At 48.2% G+C, this 17,544-nt stretch overlaps 1 protein-coding gene across 2 annotated transcripts in view; it reads left to right on the forward strand.

The window, feature by feature from the left end:
- RAB30 (RAB30, member RAS oncogene family) overlaps positions 1-17,544 on the forward strand; it is a 43,051-nt gene that overhangs the window by 22,338 nt on the left and 3,169 nt on the right. For both annotated transcript variants that reach the window (XM_083796710.1, XM_083796711.1), the window contains exons 2-4: positions 10,588-10,688; positions 12,286-12,369; positions 16,439-16,622. In XM_083796710.1, the coding sequence (XP_083652836.1) occupies positions 10,596-10,688; positions 12,286-12,369; positions 16,439-16,622 (361 nt within the window). In that variant the 5' untranslated portion in view covers positions 10,588-10,595. The remainder of the gene's footprint in view (positions 1-10,587; positions 10,689-12,285; positions 12,370-16,438; positions 16,623-17,544) is intronic.

The following is a 17,544-nucleotide window of genomic DNA, read 5'->3' on the forward strand; positions in this document are numbered from 1 at the left end:
GATCCTTTACCATTCACCCACATTAATTATTGCCTCATCATAAGTCTGAATTTCTCTTTTTGTTACCAAAGCCTTTTAGTGATGTCACATCACCAAAATGGGTGGTGAGGCACCCAGAGAAGCTGTGGATGCTCCATCCCTGGAGGTGTTCAAGGCCAGGCTGGATGGGGCTTTGAGCAGCCTGGTCTAGTGGGAGGTGTCCCTGCCCATGGCAGGAGGTTAGAACTGGATGGGCTTTAAGGTCCCTTCCAACCCAAACCATTCTGTGATTTTATGATCTTGCTGTGAGTGTTGCTGAACTGTTGCTTCATTCCCATTAGCAGAGGTTTGGTGGAGCTCACTCTCAGTAGAGATCAAGGTCCTGTTGCCACCCTGAGGTGGACATCACTGTGGCACGTAGTTGTCAGCCTGGTCCACAGACACATCGCCTTGGGGCCTAGTCACTGTGTAAGCAGTGTAAATACTTTATTTCTACCCATTTTTGGTTGTGGTGACATGCCTGAAAGTTTTGCAGCACCTTGTGTTCCTCATTGCTCAGCAATTATTTTGTGTGAGCAGTGACTTGGTGCTGAAGCAGGTGAGGAGTGTTCTCACAACATCATCCTGGGCTTGCAGCCCCTATGTCTGACCACCCTGTCATCTCCGTTTCTCACCATAGGTGCTTGTACTGTTGGAAGACCCTTGTTTGCCATAAATACGTGATTTGCTGTCTGTGCCGTTACTTGGGCCCAAGTTGTGAAGCCCTCAAACATGGGTGGAGAGTCCTTGCAGAGAGATCTTGACAGTCTAGAGGGCTGGGCAATCACTAGCTGCATGAAGTTTAACAAGAGCAAGTGCTGGATTCTGCACCTGGGAAGGGGCAACGCTGGCTGTACGTACGGAGTAGGGTATGAGAGGCTGGAGAGCAGCCCCACAGAAAGGGAGCTGGGGGTTCTGGTTGCCAGCAAGTTGAACGTGAGCCAGCAGTGTGCCCTGACAGCCAAAAGGGCCAGCTGTACCGTGGGGTGCATTAGGCACAGCATTGCTAGGTGGTCAAGGGAGGGATTGTCCTCCTTGAGGCTGTGCTGTTGTGTCGTCACTTCAAGTACTGTGTGCAGTTTTCAGTGCCACAGTATAAAAAGGACATAAAACTGTTAGAGAGTGTCCAAAGGAGGGCTACAAAGATGGGGAAGGGTCTAGAGGGGAAGACATATGAGGAGCAGCTGAGGTCCCTTGGTTTGCTCAGCCCAGAGCAGGGCAGGCTGAGGGGAGGCCTCATGGCGGCCTGCAGCTCCCTCACGAGGGGAGCGGAGGGGCAGGCGCTGAGCTCTGCTCTCTGGGGACAGCGACAGGACCCGAGGGAACGGCATGGAGCTGGGACAGGGGAGGGTCAGGATGGGTGTTAGGGAAAGGTTCTGCACCGAGAGGGTGGTTGGGCACTGGGACAGGCTCCCCAAGGCAGTGGTCGTGGCACCAAGCCTGATGGAGTTCAAGAAGTGTTTGGACAATGCTCTGGGACATATGGCTTTATTTTTGAGTGATCCAGTGTGGAGCCAGGGGTTGGACTCGACGATCCTTGTGGGTCCCTTCCAACTCAGGATATTCTATGATTCTGTGATTGTATGTTCAGTACTTATTTCCGAAGTAGTTTCACCTCCTCTGTATACAAAGCCTTTTTTTTTTTCTTTTTTCTACTAATGACAAAACCAAATGTGAGTCGAGCTTCTGAATGCCTTTTTTCCGTTTTTGCCTCAGTCTTTACTAGCAGGACCACCTTCAGGAAGACCAGGAGAAAGTCTGGAGTAAGGACTATGTGCCCTTAGTGGACGAGGATCAGGGCAGGGAATATAATAAGCAAAGTGGACATACAGAAGTCCATGGATCCTGATGGGATGCACCCAAGAGTACTCAGGGAGCTGGCAGATGTCATTGCAAGGCTACTCAATAGTCTTTGGTTGATTGTGGTGACTTGGAGAAGTGCCTGAGGACAGGAGAAATACAAACATCATTTCTACCTTCAGGAAAGGCAAGAATGAGGAGCCAAGAAACTACAGGCTGGTCAGCCTCACCTTGATCCTTGGGAAGGTGATGGAGCACAAATACTAGAAACCATTTCCAAGCACATGTAGCACATGTAGGACAAGAAAATTATCAGTAGTAGTCAGCATGGATTCACCAGGTGGAAGTCGTGCTTGATCAACTTGATAACTTTCTGTGATGAAATAACTGGCCTGGTAGGTGATGGGGGAGCAGTGGATATTGTCTGCATAGACTTCAGTAGGGTCTTTGAGGATCTTATGGGGCATAATTTCATAGACAAGCTGTTGATGTATGGGCTGGATGGGCAGAAAGCTTGGGGGATTGAAAACTGGCTGGATGGCCAAGCCTAGAGGGTAGCATCAGTGGAGCAAAGTCTAGTTTGAGGCCTGTGACAAGTGGAGTATCTAAGGGGTCCGTACTGGATCTAGTTCTGTTCAACATCCTCATTAATGATTTGGGTGATGGGGAAAAGTGTGCCCTCAAAAAGTTTGCAAATGACACAAAACTGGGATGAGTGGCTTACAGAGGGTCGTGCTGCCTCCCAGAGGGACCTTGACAGGCTGGGGAAATGGGCTACATTAGGCAAAGCATTGCCAGTAGGTCTATGGAAGACCTGAAACTGTGGGTTGCCATTGTGCTGGTCCAGCGTGTCCTCACCAGTAACATGGCATGACATAGCACAGCATGGAACAGCACTGCACAGGAGCTCAGTGCCACGTGGACCCCACAGCCCAGGCCACAGGGTGCCTGGGTGCCACAGGGTGCACAGCCCTGCGGACACTGATCTCAGCCACGTGAAAGCAAGATTAGATGAGGCTTAATTCCTTGTTACTTCTGCTAGGTTTGATGAAGTGATGTAAATGCCAGTAAATCGCAAGTTGACTTGAGCAGAAAGCAAGAGGTGGAAATAACTCCCCTTTTTTAACTAAAAAACATTCTTACAAAACAAAACCTTATTAGCATTTTTTTGGAAAAATAAAAATCATACCATGGTCTCTGACACAAACAAAACCCAGTGATCAACAGCAGTAAGATACATCATTATAGCTAAAACTCAAGAAAGTTTTCTTGGACAAGCCTTTATAACACAAAACATCTATTGTACACATTCATATTTCACGGTACATTTATGGGACTTATGTCATTGGTTAATGACATACAGTTATGCTACTTCCGCATTTGTAACCTCGGTTGAGTCATGATGTTCTGGTAAATATCCAAATCCTATATTTATGATAGCTTTTCCCTTATCTTATCAAAAATGGTGGTGTCAAACAGTCTAATCTAGCAAATGTTTATCAGAAGCCTGTCACCCAGCGCCAAGATATCTCCACATACAACCGCGACACCACTGAAACCATGCCAACCCCACGAACTAACGCATCATGAGACTTCTTTGCATTTTACCCAGTTGACACACACAAACTTTTCTTCTGCATCAAAGATGAATCATTCCTCCTTTGGCGTTGCCACATGTAGCTGGTGTTGCTGCTTCTCCCTTTGGTTCACCTGTGGTGGGGGGCATCTGCTTAAAATACAGCTCCCAGTTGCAGCGAGCTGGACATACAAAACTTTTCTGGCTTTTCCATGCAAGGCACATTCCAGTTAATGCTTGGCTGTAGTTTAAAAAAAAAATAATTTTGTATTTTTTTTTCCTTTGGGAAAAGGCTGTTGTTTTTGAGCGGATAAAGCAGCGTTTTTGGCTGTATTTCTGGCAGTGCAGTTTTCCACACTTGGAAGTCAGCCTGTCTGCTGTGCTGGTTGATTCTTTAACCTCTTTCATGCAAAAATGTGTTGCTGTGCAGTATACAGCTTGGTATTTGGAATGGTGGATGTGCACGTCAGCGTTTTTTTTCAGTCCTAAAGAAATGGATTTTATATTTGTTAATTTTCAGGTAATGTGCGTGTGAGATTTTTCCTGTGTAATGCAGAAATTAGATAGTTCATCTATCTATGTGAGTAACATCATCATTGATTAACAGTTCAGTCCTCAAATATATTTGATGGAATGTAACTTATTGTCAGTGTGTGGTATCTTGCACCTCCGTGGCCATTCCCAGTGCTGAAGAGCATTAGAAATGGGTTTGTGGGAATGAATGATATTGGTGCTGGATTTACCTGCTGGCTTATGGAGAAGCTTATGGAGAAGGAACATATAAGCCATGACCTGATTGAAGTAGTTCAGTGAGCTGCAAGTTTTACCCGGTGGCAAAAGAGGTAAGGGGAAAGCCTGTGTGCTCTGTGCAGTCATTGATGCAAGCCCCTCAGCTTTAGCTTTTCTATTATGTATAGAAACGTCTCTGTGAGATGCAAGAACTGGCCACTTAGCTCACTTTTTTTGCTGCAAAAGAAATATCCTGAGCAAAGGCTTAAGGGCAGAAATCTCTCCAAATAATTTTTTTTGGGTAGGGCTGAGGTTTTCACAATACATTGCTTTTTCCAGCTGGAAACCTTGGATGCAATTTGCCGATTTTTTTTTTTCCCCCAATATTTGTCTAGACTTCTGGATGACTAGCAGATGTCAGCCAATGCTGATGAGGGTGCAGCATGTGGGGCAGCCCCCCCATGTCCCTGCACTGCTTTTATGGTAGCTCAGCGCCTCCTGTAAGGGTGAGATGGACTTATTGACCCTGAATTTGTTAGTGGTGGTGTGAGTGCACTGTAAACCCCACACAGCCTGGAGGTGTTGGGTGTAGTAGGTGGCTCATGGACTAAATTCATCTGTGTTTCTGCATGGGAAATCGCACTTAAAAGTACGGCATTTCTGCATTTGAAACCTCCTCCCTTCCTGCAAGAGACTAGCCTCGATGAGGAGACACCTTTAGGGTTGCCAGTGTGCAGGCAGCTGCATGCTGCTCCCCTGCTCCCCTGGAACAGAAAGTGTGATGGGAGGAGATGAGAAATGCCAGACCGTGCAGCCCTATGTGTAAGCGATAAATCTTTTTCTGTAGAATTTGGAAAAACAGCCCTGGAGTTTTAATATCCTACCTAAATGAGAGCATGGATCCCACCTGCAAGTGGCTTTGCCTCTGCAGAGAGAGCACAGAGTAGGGCTGTGCTGATCCAGGTTTTAATGGGGATGAAGTCTCTCTTAATTCTTCCTGTTTGGGTGGAAAAAAATTAAACCTTGTGGAAAGAAGGAGTGAGGAAGTTGGGCAGGGGGGCGGGAGGAAATCCAGGCTGCTGCTTCTCAGAGGGGCATGAGCTGGGCTCATGCTTGGCAGGCACATGCTGCTTGGGTTGGCAGGTGCTCTGGAAAAGAAAATACTTTATCCTGCCTTACGTAATGCAGTAGCATGTCCAGAGCTGAGTCCCCTGCAATTTTCTGGCCTGCAAGGAATAATTTTCTGCTTGAAATCTTAGCCTTAGCGATGAATTTTCTGGGTCATACGGCATGTGCCTTCAACGTAATATCTGTATACAAAACAGCTACCGTTTGAACTTCAGTTGTTTAGGTAAATTTATTTTTGTTTATAGCTGTTGGATGATGAAGAGCAGAAAATATTTCTTCTTTGAGTTGTGTAAATACATCAAAACCCACCCTGACCTACCAGATAGATACAGCAGGTGGAAGAGGCTGCAGACTCTCCTCTGTGTCTAGTCGAAGTAGCTGGTAAATGTGTGTTGTGAGGATGTGAGGTGGGATAAGGCTGGGGTGCATATTAGTGCGGTGCCTGGCTTAATTTAGTGCCTCAGTTTCACTCTTTGTCCCTAAACGGGGAGAAGCCCTTGCAGTGTGGATTGAACCCTAGGCTGTGGATAGCCGTGCACGACCAGACACCGTGCGTGGATCTGCATCAGCTGGCTGCGCTAAGCCAGCTCGGATTTGGAGACAGTGGTCCCCTGACCACTGCTGAACATACCCATGTCTCTGAAACGCCTTGAGGCTGCAGGAACTGAAAACCCATGAGTGGAACTGGTGGGGAGAGATGACGATGCCATGCTCTGCAATGTGCTCCCTGCTCTGGTTGTCACCTGGCCCCACAGAGCTGGAACCGCGGCTCCGCGGACTCACCAGCCTCTGCAACTCAGAAGGGACTGAAATGTTGTGGGGATAAAGAAACAAGAAGTTATTTCTGTTTTGCTTTTCTAAAACAAAGGTGTTGAAGCATTCTCTAAGACATGAAAGATTTTTGACTTCAGATGAAGGCTGTTCGTGTTTCCTGAGCACGCATTATCTGGTGATCTTCAGGGAGAGGTTGCAGGCAGGGGTTGGCACACCTTGTGGCTGACCAAGACAGGCTTGCTCTTTTGAAGTCTCCCACTTGACTTTTGGCTCCACGAGCCAAAACAGCTGAGGCAAAACCATCGTCCTAGAGCCTGCTCTTGTCAAGCCTAGAGGTGGAAATTCTTCCTCAAGCAAAGGAGTTGAGAGAAAAGTGCCAGGGATTTCTTCACTAACTGAAAACCTCATTCGTACTTGTGTTTTGTGCAGGGACTATAAAGAGTCGCCAGTAAAAAGCTGGTGAGGGACAGGCAGGGTAGGAGTTTCATCCATTTGAAGGAGGACTCGATCACTCTAAAGCCATTAGCATCTCCCAGATGGTTTTTAAACCTCTGCCTCATGTTTTTGCCGCTTATTTGTTCCTCAAAGAGATTGAGCATGGCATGGTCAAAGCCAGTCAGAGATGAGGAACCCCCTGTGCCCGTCCAAGGTAATGGGTGAAAAATCACTGCAAAAAGAAGATAAATGGTTCAGATGGTAGAGAGGGCAATGGTGAATACTGTGAAGTAAACTGAAGTGGATCAGGGAGAACTAATAGGTGAATGGAACAAATGCAGGGAGAGGACATCATGTTGGGGAATAAACTAAACCATGCCTGAAAATCGTATTCTGTAAAACATGTCTTCACTGCAGATAAGCTCCTTGCCTCGTGGCACATGGTGATCAGAAGCAGACGGGGGTGTATCTCCCTCCTCCATCAGCTGTGCTTTCACATTTAGAGGCAGTGAAGAGCCCATAGCAAGGTAAAGCAGAGGGCCAGGTCCTGCTGACCACACTTACAGGAGAGTTTCTATAACTGAGGCTCTGGGTGAAGGGGGAAGGACTGCTGGATCCCACCGGTGCTCACTGCACAGGGTAGGCAGCCCATGGCTTCTGCACATCCTTTTCTGTGTGTCTCCCTGTGAGCTTGCTTGTGGGAGCTTGCAGAGGGGGAAGAAGGGGTGAAAGCACCCATCCCTTCTGTGTGCTTTCGTTACGGATAGATCTCAACAGCCTTCTGGGTGAGTTAGGGTTAAATATTGAAAAATATTTACCAGGAGCATCGTCTTGCCCAGTACAATCAGCTGAGCCTGGAATGTATCCTGCCATTCCCAGGCTGCAGAGCCGTGGGCAGACCACCTCGCCTGGTGGTCCCCCAGCTTCGAGTCACCCATCTTGGCCACTTGTTCCTGCCCCACAAAATCCACGTGAGGGGCTGAGTGCTGAAACGGAGCAGAGCAGTGACCCCGGTTAAATAAAACCCTGCAAAACTCCTTCATTTTGAGATCCGTGCCTGACCTGCAAGTGGTGGGAGCAGCACATGGCAGGCACAAGCAGCTGGGGCTTGGCTGGGGTGCGAAATGTACAAACTGCCCCCGGGAAAAACAGCCGTGAAACTTGGTTTTCTGTCCTGCCGCAAGCTAGGGCATGTCTCTGTGCCATAGCTGGCCCAGTTTCTGATGAGAGTGGTGGTTTAAACAAATGTTTTGGTGGTGAAGGGTTGCTGAGGCATGGGTGGGCATCCTGTTCCCTGCCCTTGCTGCAGGGTTTTGTCTGTGCCAAAGGGTGGGACAGGCAGCTGCGGCCCCAGCGCCCTAAAGCAATGTCCTGATGCAAGGCAGAGCCCTGTGCCTAGAAGCACAAAAAAACAGAGAAGAAAAAAGGGAGAAAAAATAAAAGAAAAGGAAGAAAAGAATATCCTTTTAAAAAAAAAGAAGTGATGTATGATGTATTGCCGAGACCCGCGTTCCCGGCAGGAGAGCGGAGAGCGGGCAGAGGTTGAGACACATCTTCCCCGGGGAGCGGGAGGGCTGCGGGAGGCTGAGTCAGCAGGAAAGGTCACTTGGCCGAAAGGCTGAGTTGCGAAGGAGGCGATTTCGTAACGGTAACTGATGCAATGCCTTTCTGTTCGGCGCTGCCTGCCTGGTGCCTGCGGGTGTGGGCACACACGAGGGAGGAACAGCAGTTTTTGTGGATGGGGGTGATAGGGCAGCGATGGTCAGCTTCAGCTGCCCGCTCCCCCCCAAAATTACCCCTCCTTTACTTTCCCCCATCCCCTCCCATGCCCCCACTTCCACCGTACCCTTTTTATGTCGCTTTAGCTCTGGCATTTAATCTCATTGTTGCACCGTGTGCTTTATGTCCCTGGCTTCTCTTTCAGTGCCAGTTTGGGGTCATTATCACATATGATTAGTCTTGGAGCCTAATGAAGGGGATCAGACATAACTCTAGGGTATGTCTGAGCCATTTAGTGTTTCTGAGCTCAGAGATCTGCAGAGGAAGTTTATTTTTAAGCTTCCCGAGAAGATAAATTTGAATGTTGGATTGTTTAGGGTACAAGTAATATAAATGAAATTGCTCCAGGGAAGCAATGCCCTCCGGGATTTGAAGAATCCCAGGGATAATTATCTAGTGCTGAGCAAGTCTCGTTAGTCTTGAAATAGCTTTTAGTAGATGATCACATTTTTCTTCATGTTGGCTTGTCTGAAAGCTTGAAGCCGTGCATTGACATTTAGCCTTGATTGTGAGTACCATCAGCATGTTCTTAAGACTGTCTTTATCGTCCAGGGAAAGCCAGGCATGGAAGTACAAAGCTATTACACAGCATAACAGTCCCAGAAAACATTTTTAAGCATTTTTAAAGCCTGCTCTTTTAAGGTCCTGCGAGGTTGGAGCATCCTCAGGGCTGCTCCAGCTGCTGCTGTGTGGTGGCAGCGCGCAGGTGACCGTAGCTCCAGCTCAGCGGTGAGGCGTCCCTGTAGTGACTCAGCTGCGTCCCTCCTGACCTCCTGCTAACGTGGTGCAGGTCATTAGTCACTGATTGGTGAGGTTAGCCTTTTTTAAGGCTCCTGGAGAGGTCAGGGGTCACATAGACACCAAGCAGCTGCATCAGTGTTACGCCTCTGTTGCCTTCAGGTCCATCAGGCGGTGCTTGGAGAGCTGTTTCGGTGTGCTCTGTTGGGTTGACGCAACTCTGTGAGCAATCTGGGGCTTGACTGAGGATGGCAATTCCCTAATACTTTTTTTCCCCCTGTTTTTGCCTTTTCCTTACCACCCTCCATCTTCTGTGCTTCCCAGCTTTGGCTCTGTCTCCTCATCCATAATCTGTATGTGCAGGTAGGTTAGGTACCGTACTCAGATATCCCAACTGATGGCTTGTGGATCTGTCTCTTTACTCTCCTATGCCATTACTCCAGACCAGTCCTGAGGACAGGTCTTTGACACCAGCTATAATATCTGTATTTTCTTTGACGCAGCTGGGACACTGCCCTTCTGCTCCCCTGTCATATAATCAGAATTGTGGAATCATCTCAGTTGCAAACGACCTTCAAGATCATCAAGTCCAACCGTCCACCTGACCTACAGAGTCCCATCACAAAACCACATACATCCCTTAGTACCATGGGCTTTTCTGGCTGCCCCAGATCTCTGACTGAATCTCTTCCGCCTGTCTCGATGGTTACAACCCCCTCCTCTGGCCGCAGTGCCTGCAGCACCCTTGGGTGCTCTGGAGGCGGAGGTGCATCCCTCGCTCCTTGCCCAGCTGCAGCAAGCTGCATGGGTCTGCTTGGTCCTTCCCGTGCTTTATGGGACTGAAGGAAGCCTGGTGGGTCTTCCTCCGTATAGGCAATGCTGCCTGTGTCCTGACACATTGCCAAAAAGCCAGTCTGTGCATCCTGGCAAGGGGGTTGCACAGGAATGTGTGTGAGCTGGGTTCCCCTGAGCCTCCTCTGTTTTCTCTTCCCGTTTGATGCTTTTATACCAATCCTCACAATTTTATCCTCACAAACTATAAAAAAAAATCATCATCATAATTGCAATATTATTAGTAGTATGTATTATTTCTTCTTCTTTTTTTAAGTCCTCTGTTAATATACTTCAGCCAAACTGTTACCCCCCACTCCCTACTAATATTGTAGCAAATGAACTTTTCTTTACAGCCGACACCGCTGCTTTTATTTTTTAACCAATTGCCCTGTTTGTTCTGCCCCTGTGCCCTCCCCAATCCCTGCTCTGCTGAAAAGCAGCATCGATGACTCGCGGGACGGCACGAAAGCCAAAAACTGGCCGCGGCCGTGCAGCGGCTGACGTTGCTGGCCCAGGTGGACTCTGCCTGCGTGTTGCCACTGGGGCGGGGTGGGAAGGGCTCTTGTCCCTTATCTGGGGAGCCACACGCATGCTAGGGAGACCTTTGTGCTGATAGTTGGAGGAATAAAGTTCAATGGGAATGAAAGGGCATTTCCCCAGCGGGAGGGAGTCAAAAATCAGAGCCAACCTGCGGCAGAGTTGGACGTTCAGCGTGGGGGACGCAGCTTTGGCCACCGCCTTGGTTCACACTGTCTCACGTCCTCTCTCTCTTGCAGCTGCGTAAATGAGTATGGAAGATTATGATTTCCTCTTCAAAATTGTTTTAATCGGCAACGCCGGTGTGGGAAAGACCTGCTTGGTCCGACGCTTCACGCAGGTAAGGTTGGGCACCTGCCAGATGTGGGGCATCGCGTGGGAGCATGGAGCTCTCCACCAGCACCCCCACTCCACAGGCTTTTATTATCCATGCTTGCAGCGTCCATATCACCCGTGGTGATGTACCAGCATGAGCACTGCATCAGTAACTAGTGCAGTGTGTGCCTTTGCTGGGGTTCTGGTTTATAAGGACCTCCTGTTGCATTTCCTATGGACCTTCTCATCCCATCCCTCCAGGGTGGACCAGGCTGCTGCTGTACTAAGCTCCCTCTCATGTTGTCCATTAGTAGATGATTAAATAATCTGGGTCCTGGGCTGTCAGCCCAGGGTCTTCTGTTAAACATCAGACCAGGGATTGCACCTGAAGAGTTACCAGGGGCGTTTAATAATGGTTTGAAGCAGTGGAGTGTGATTCTGGCAGCAAAAGGAGATGTTGCATTGCCTGGGAAAAATCTGTGCTCCCTGCATTTGTGGCTTTACGTACACCGGCTCCTGAAAAGCTTGCGGTAACAGTGGGGGCCAGCTGAGCCCCTGTCTGCCTGATTAGGGAAAATGAATCAAATGCAAAGGTTTGAGGACTGTTTTCCCTTCTTCTGTGTAACAGAACAGCAGGAAGAGGACTAGGCGTCTGTGATTTGGGCTCAGAGAAGAGTTTGCATGGTGTACTCTAAAATGCAAGTTATGTTTCTTTTGTTGCTGTTGTTGCAGTCCCTACTGGGAATCGTCAGTTTAAGTTTTAAAACTGTAGTGATGTTAAACATGCTCTCTGCCTGTACCAGCTGCTGGCAATGAAGCTGGTTAGTCCCAAAGGGTTAACCACGACGTCTGCAGCCGCCACTGCTGCCTGCACTTTGGCAGCGCTGCTGCTGCTATAGGGGATTGATGTGCCCCAAAAACAACACGGCTTTGCAGGCTGGGACGCCAGAAATCAGAAAGCTCTGCTTGTTTTCGTTCGGTTGGCTGTTGCTCCTTTCTCGAAATCGAGCACTGCTAGTCACGGGCTGTGCTCTGGGAGCAGGATCTGGCCACTCAGGAGCTGCTGGGGGTGCCCTGGGGATCCCTTTCCTCACTGTGGCAGGACCTTTCCTCATCTCTTTCAAGGCGATGGAGAATTGGGTCAGAGGGACCCAGCCTGCCCTTCCCCTGCCTTTTCTGAGTGCACAGAAGCAGGAGAGTTTCTCCCCTCTCCTTTTTCCCTTTATACATCCTCCTTTTCTCCTCCTGTTTGTTTTCCCACCTTTCAAGTCAGCTGCTTGCAACAGCATTAGGGGTTGAATTACAGTTACCTTTGCACTGGAGAAATGTGGTCTTTTGTTTAGCTCCCCATAACAAGGAGGTGGCAGTGGATTTTGTGCCTTCTTCTGATGGATGCTGTGGAGATGGATCAGTGTGCAGAGCCTGCCCTGGAGTCTGTCCCCCCTGCTTTGAGTGGTGGAGGAAGCAGGCACATCTTTCAGTGTAATTCCTTTCAGTATTCTTCTAAGTGTCCAGAGAATTGAGCAAGGGCGGAGTAGGGATGGGAAAGAGTAAGGATGGGCACTCAGAAGGAAGTTTTCCTTGCTACACAACTTGTTCAACAAAACTGTGTTTTCTTTCAGGGGCTTTTCCCACCAGGCCAAGGTGCCACGATTGGAGTTGACTTTATGATTAAAACCGTGGAGATAAACGGTGAAAAAGTAAAGGTAGGAACCTGATGGTTTTCAATATAAACTCGTAGGGTGGCACCGTATTTTGGGTTTCTTGCTGCAGCGTGCCTGCTGCTGGAAGGTCCAGGGCTGCCTGTCATGTCTTCGAAAATGCACCATCAGGAGCATGGAAAGGGGAGATGCCCCATGCCTGGAGGTGTTCAAGGCCAGGTTGGATGTGGCTTTGAGCAACCCGGTGTGGTGGGAGGTGTCCCTGCCCATGGCAGGGGGTTGGAATTAGATGATCTTTAAAGTCCCTTCCAACCCAAACCATTCTATGATTCTGAGATCTTGCAAAGCTCTGTTCTTGCTCAGAAGGCACTGAGATGGTGCCTGGCTGGGGCTGAGGAAGCACAAAGAAGCATTTCAATGCAGCCTCCATTTACTGCTCTGCTGGTAGGATGAAATCTGTTGAGTTCCCACTGGGATGTGCCTGATAAAGGTTTTCTCTTGTGAGCTCCTGAGATGTCTGGCTCCTGGGCTGGTGAGGTTCTGAAGAACGAAGGCTTGTTTCCCACTTCTGTTGAGTTACAGACCTGAGAGAAGTGGAGATGTTTACGATATTGGTGCTTTGGTCAAAAGGTTGAACTAAGAAGGGCAGTGTCTCACTATTGACTCTTTCAGCTTCCAAGATAGGGTGGTTGCAACCAAATCATCACCGGGAAACTCCTTGTCCCATGCTACCTCCTGAACCTGGCTTGGGTATTGCTTGGCAGGGAGCTAGTTTGTCTGGGCCAAAACACACCAGGGCCCAGGTTAATGCTTTAATGGGATCCATGGTTCAGTTCCAGTGCTCAGAGACGTTGGCTGGCACTGCTTAAGTCATTAGCAGAGCTTTCACCAGAGCTATTGTGGCATTTGGAAGTTGGGAGAAGAGAATGAACCTCCGATGTCAACGTGTCCAGGGTCCCTGACACCTGGAATTACTTTTCCTGCATTAAGCCCGTGGGTATTGAAGTGAAAAACAACATTTTTTTCCTTGATGCCTTTATCTTATCGAGTGATGAGCAGGTGGGAGAGTGGCAGCAGTGTGACAGTGGCTGGGTGGATTGAGACTCATTTTTAAGCACGTGCAAGTGATGGGATGGAAACAGTGGACTTGTGCAGATTTTCAGCTCTGTATTTTTTTCCACCCATGTTTCAGTGCAGAGGCTTTTGGAGTAGAAAATTGGATGGAAATCAGACTTTAAAAGCGTATTAAGAGGCTGCCACCCTGCTGCACGAGGAGCTGTACATTTGCTATGGCAAGTGATGGTCCTTGACCAAAAGGCCTTGCAGCCTGAGCAGGTGGAGGACAGGAGATGTAGATACCTTCATCAGATACAGGCTGAGTTAACCTTTGACATGCTGCTGTGGGACAGAGCAGCAGGCAGGAAAGTGCTGAGCATCACACATGGCTCCCGTGCTGTCAGTGCATAGTTTGGTGGAACTCCACTGAAGGTGGAGATCATTTTTCTGTTACATACCTGGTGTAATCCCACTGTACTGAGACTCTCTTAGAGGGAAAAAGGCAATCTTGGAGGAAGGTTTTCCCATCCTCTTCAGACACCTGTCCTTTCCTTGCTCCCATGACTCGATCCTGTTTATCACCAGCTTGGACTGAGGATGCAGACTCCTTAAGAGAAGGTTGTGAGCACCATTTGGGGTGTTCAAAGCCCACTCCCACCACCCACCAGAGGAGTAAGTTGGAGTCACCAGAGCTCAGCCACAATGACAGCAGTGTGGGAAGAAGCTTAGTAGCACACATTTTGGTGTTTGAACACGTCGTACAGAGTCTGAAAGGCAAAATGATTCCTTTCTGCCTCTTGCATCAGTGCAGGCAGGGACTGAGCTTGTAGCTGAAACTTTCTGAGCAAGCAGCGCCAGTGAGAGTAAACATTTAATAAGCGGGAAAAGCAGGGATGACTCAGAGCTGAGAGGGGAAAAAATGACATCTCAGTCAAACGAGGCACCAGCTCATGGAGCAGAGCCAAGCTGTGACTGCTTCAGTGCCGGGCAGCATGTCCTGCATGGCATTGGGATCCAGGGTCAGAGCAGAGCCATTCACCAAGAAGGTGTTAAGACTTAAAAAAAAATATATATATACGTGCGTGTGTGTGTGTGTGTGTGAATTTCTGGGAAAAATACTTTCCAGCTTTAGAATTGCATTTGAAAGTCAGAGGAGAGAGCCTTGCTAGCATGAGAGTTGTGTGCAAGCTATTTCAGATGTGAGTGGCTACTAAGGCTCGCTGACAGATAAACTGAGACAGCCTTTTGCATTTTTTTAAATATGTCTGATCATTTCTATCAAAACCAAAAATACGTGCAATGTGTGTACTGAGAGGCTACACAAATTCGATAGTAATTACAGTGCCAGTCACAGATAAGCATCTTCACTGCTGCAAACACAAGGCTCCGCTGCACGCACCTGTGATCTTACTGCACTCGGTGGAAGTGTCCATATGCTCAGAGCTAAACGTGCATGCAGGTGGCGGGGGAGAGGAAAGCATGGCTCCCAGAAAATTAACATCCAGGTGACTTGTTTTTTGCAGGGAGAGTCACAGGCCTGGCCAGCTACAAACCCTCTCCCCCTTTTGATTTTAAAGTCCGTTACATTCAAGCGGTGGAAAAGCATGGTCACATCAAGTCTTAATCTGTCAGAGATCTTTTCAATAAATGCAATGCGTTTATTAACTAGAGTTAACCGCTAGACCAACCGGTAGATATTTTTCCTGGGAAATAGCTGCACAACAACAGCAACAAAATTATCTGTGTTTTTTCCATCTGCTGGAGTTTGTAGGCTGGTTTGTTTTAAACAGAACTCGTTTGTTATCTGAATTTTGAGTGCAAGTAATGTCACCCCTGGTTTTGTGTGGCCCCTAACTGCAGGTGCCATATTCAGCTATTTAAACACAGCTATGCTGAGAGATTAAACTCAAAGGTGCCAGGGGCTGTGAGCCAGCAGCAAATTCCTTTCTCTGCAAAAATGTACCTTTTCAGAATCATACCCCACATCCGAAGGCTGCTAATGGGGGCTCTTGTTCCAAGCTCACATATTTATGATGAGTAGCTGACATAGTTTGACATTGGAACTGGGCAAGTACAAGGCTTGCTCTATTATGGGCTGCTGTATGTACGGAAAAAATCTCAAATACTTTTAACTTTTTCTTCCCAAAGTACACAGGATTCTGGCTAGAAATCAGCCTTTCGCATACTAAGTTCCAGGGAGGGGTGCTTAAAAAATAAAATCTGAAGCAGAGAAATACTCTTTTATGCTGAAATGTTTTCATTTTGGATGCTTTTCTTTGCCTGCTTTTTGAAAAGTTGTGGTTTTGATGAGCCACCAAAAGCTGTCAGATGGTTGTTACAAAAACGGTGCGGGTTTGTTTCGTATTGGGAAATGAATGTTGTTTTTTCTGGACCCAGGGAGTTTGCCAAACAGCGGTTAAGCTCATGACCTCTTAGCTATAGTTAGGGACATGCCAGTCACTTCTACACATCAGGAAGGAAGGCGGCGAGCAGCTGGGTGGGATGTCTGAAGTTTTGTAGAGGAAACGTGTCAGAGTCCTTGGATGAGCCTTCAGCTGCAACCCCAAGCTGTGTCCACTCCCGTGGTTTCCACCCTTCAGTGCACCATCTCGGGATAAATAAATAACTTCGGGAGCTACAGGAGTGGCTTCCTTATTCCTTCTGGGACAGAACTTGCTGTGGGTTGGACTGCAGGGCAAGGAGGAGAGAGGAGACCTGCCTCCGGTGCCTGCGCTGTAATTCCAGGCCAGCAGCTCCGGCCGAGGGAGATGCTGCAAGGCCCATGAACACTGACGGACCTGCAGCTTGCCAGGGAAGTCAGCAGCAATGCCAGCTGACTTTGTGCCGTGCATTTCAATCTGCAAAGGCAGAAATGGAAACAAACAAGCAAAAAAGCTCGGGGGATGGAAAGCCAAAGGGGAGAAGAGCTAAGTGCTTTCACAGCAGTGGTTGTACCCTGGAGGCATTTAGGTCAAAACAGTGCTTCTACCAAGTAAAAAAAAAAACTAAAAGTGATTATTTTTTTCTCCTCTCCCTGCTTCCCTTGTTGTGCCAAAAGCTGCAGATCTGGGACACGGCAGGACAGGAGCGGTTCCGGTCCATAACGCAGAGTTACTACCGCAGTGCCAACGCCTTGATACTCACCTACGACATCACCTGCGAAGAGTCCTTCCGATGCCTCCCCGAGTGGCTGCGAGAAATCGAGCAGTACGCCAGCAATAAGGTCATCACCGTGTTAGTGGGTAAGTCAGGGGCCTCCCTAGCGGGGTGGTGCTGCAATGGAGGGCACTTGGTGGCAGATGGAGGTGTTGGGGGGAGGAAGAAGCACTATCTGCGTGACGTGGAGGTGCAGGAGGCTCAAATCGGTGCAAATAAAACAGCTGTAACCGTGTGTGGGTGCAGGTCGCAGCTGGTGCCTTAAACCCACCTGCTTGGACCATTCCTCCTGGAGACTTCCCCAACATGATGGTGGAGATGTTCAGGACACCCTAGCTGCTTCTCAAAGTCTGGTCCCGTCTCAAGCCTTAAGGCTTTTGCGTGCAGAGGTGGATACTTCCCTCGGGTCGGTCCCATAGGGGTCTGAAGCACTGATTATGGCAGAGCTAAGAATGCAGGCTTATCCCTTGTGACTCCCAGCTCAGATCTCCACAAATATATGAGGATCTGCTCAAGCTGGTGATGCTTGTGTGTTGATGCACCCCGTAGCTGAGGACAGATGGAGTCTTGGCTTAAGTGGGACAAGATGTGGGAACCAGACCAGGATGCAATGGCTCTGTGGATCTTAGCATTCATGGGTAAGACAGAGCTGGAAAACTGGTTATTTTTGCCTGGATTTTAGGAAACCTAAAAATAAATACTGAATGCCATGTTAATCTAGCAGCTTCAACTCAAGCTAAAACAGACCCCAGGCCATCTGTCTGCTATTTGCAAGGTGAAGGTTATTTCGCTTACCCATGCTTCTGCGTGCTCTGCTTTCAGTATCTGATAGTCAGAACTTGGCTTTTAAAGGCCCAAGAATATACAAAGAATAACAGAAAAATAACTTGGGGAAAGCTGGAAAGTTTCATATTGCAGTGTCATCATTTCCTTTAATAGTTTGCTGTTTAAAAGAAGAATCTAGAGGATGATAAAATATGTTTAAGGTGTCTTTAAAGGTCTTTTGAG

Source organism: Anser anser, assembly GCF_964211835.1.
Source record: "Anser anser genome assembly, chromosome: 1".
Classification (NCBI taxonomy): Eukaryota; Metazoa; Chordata; class Aves; order Anseriformes; family Anatidae; genus Anser; species Anser anser.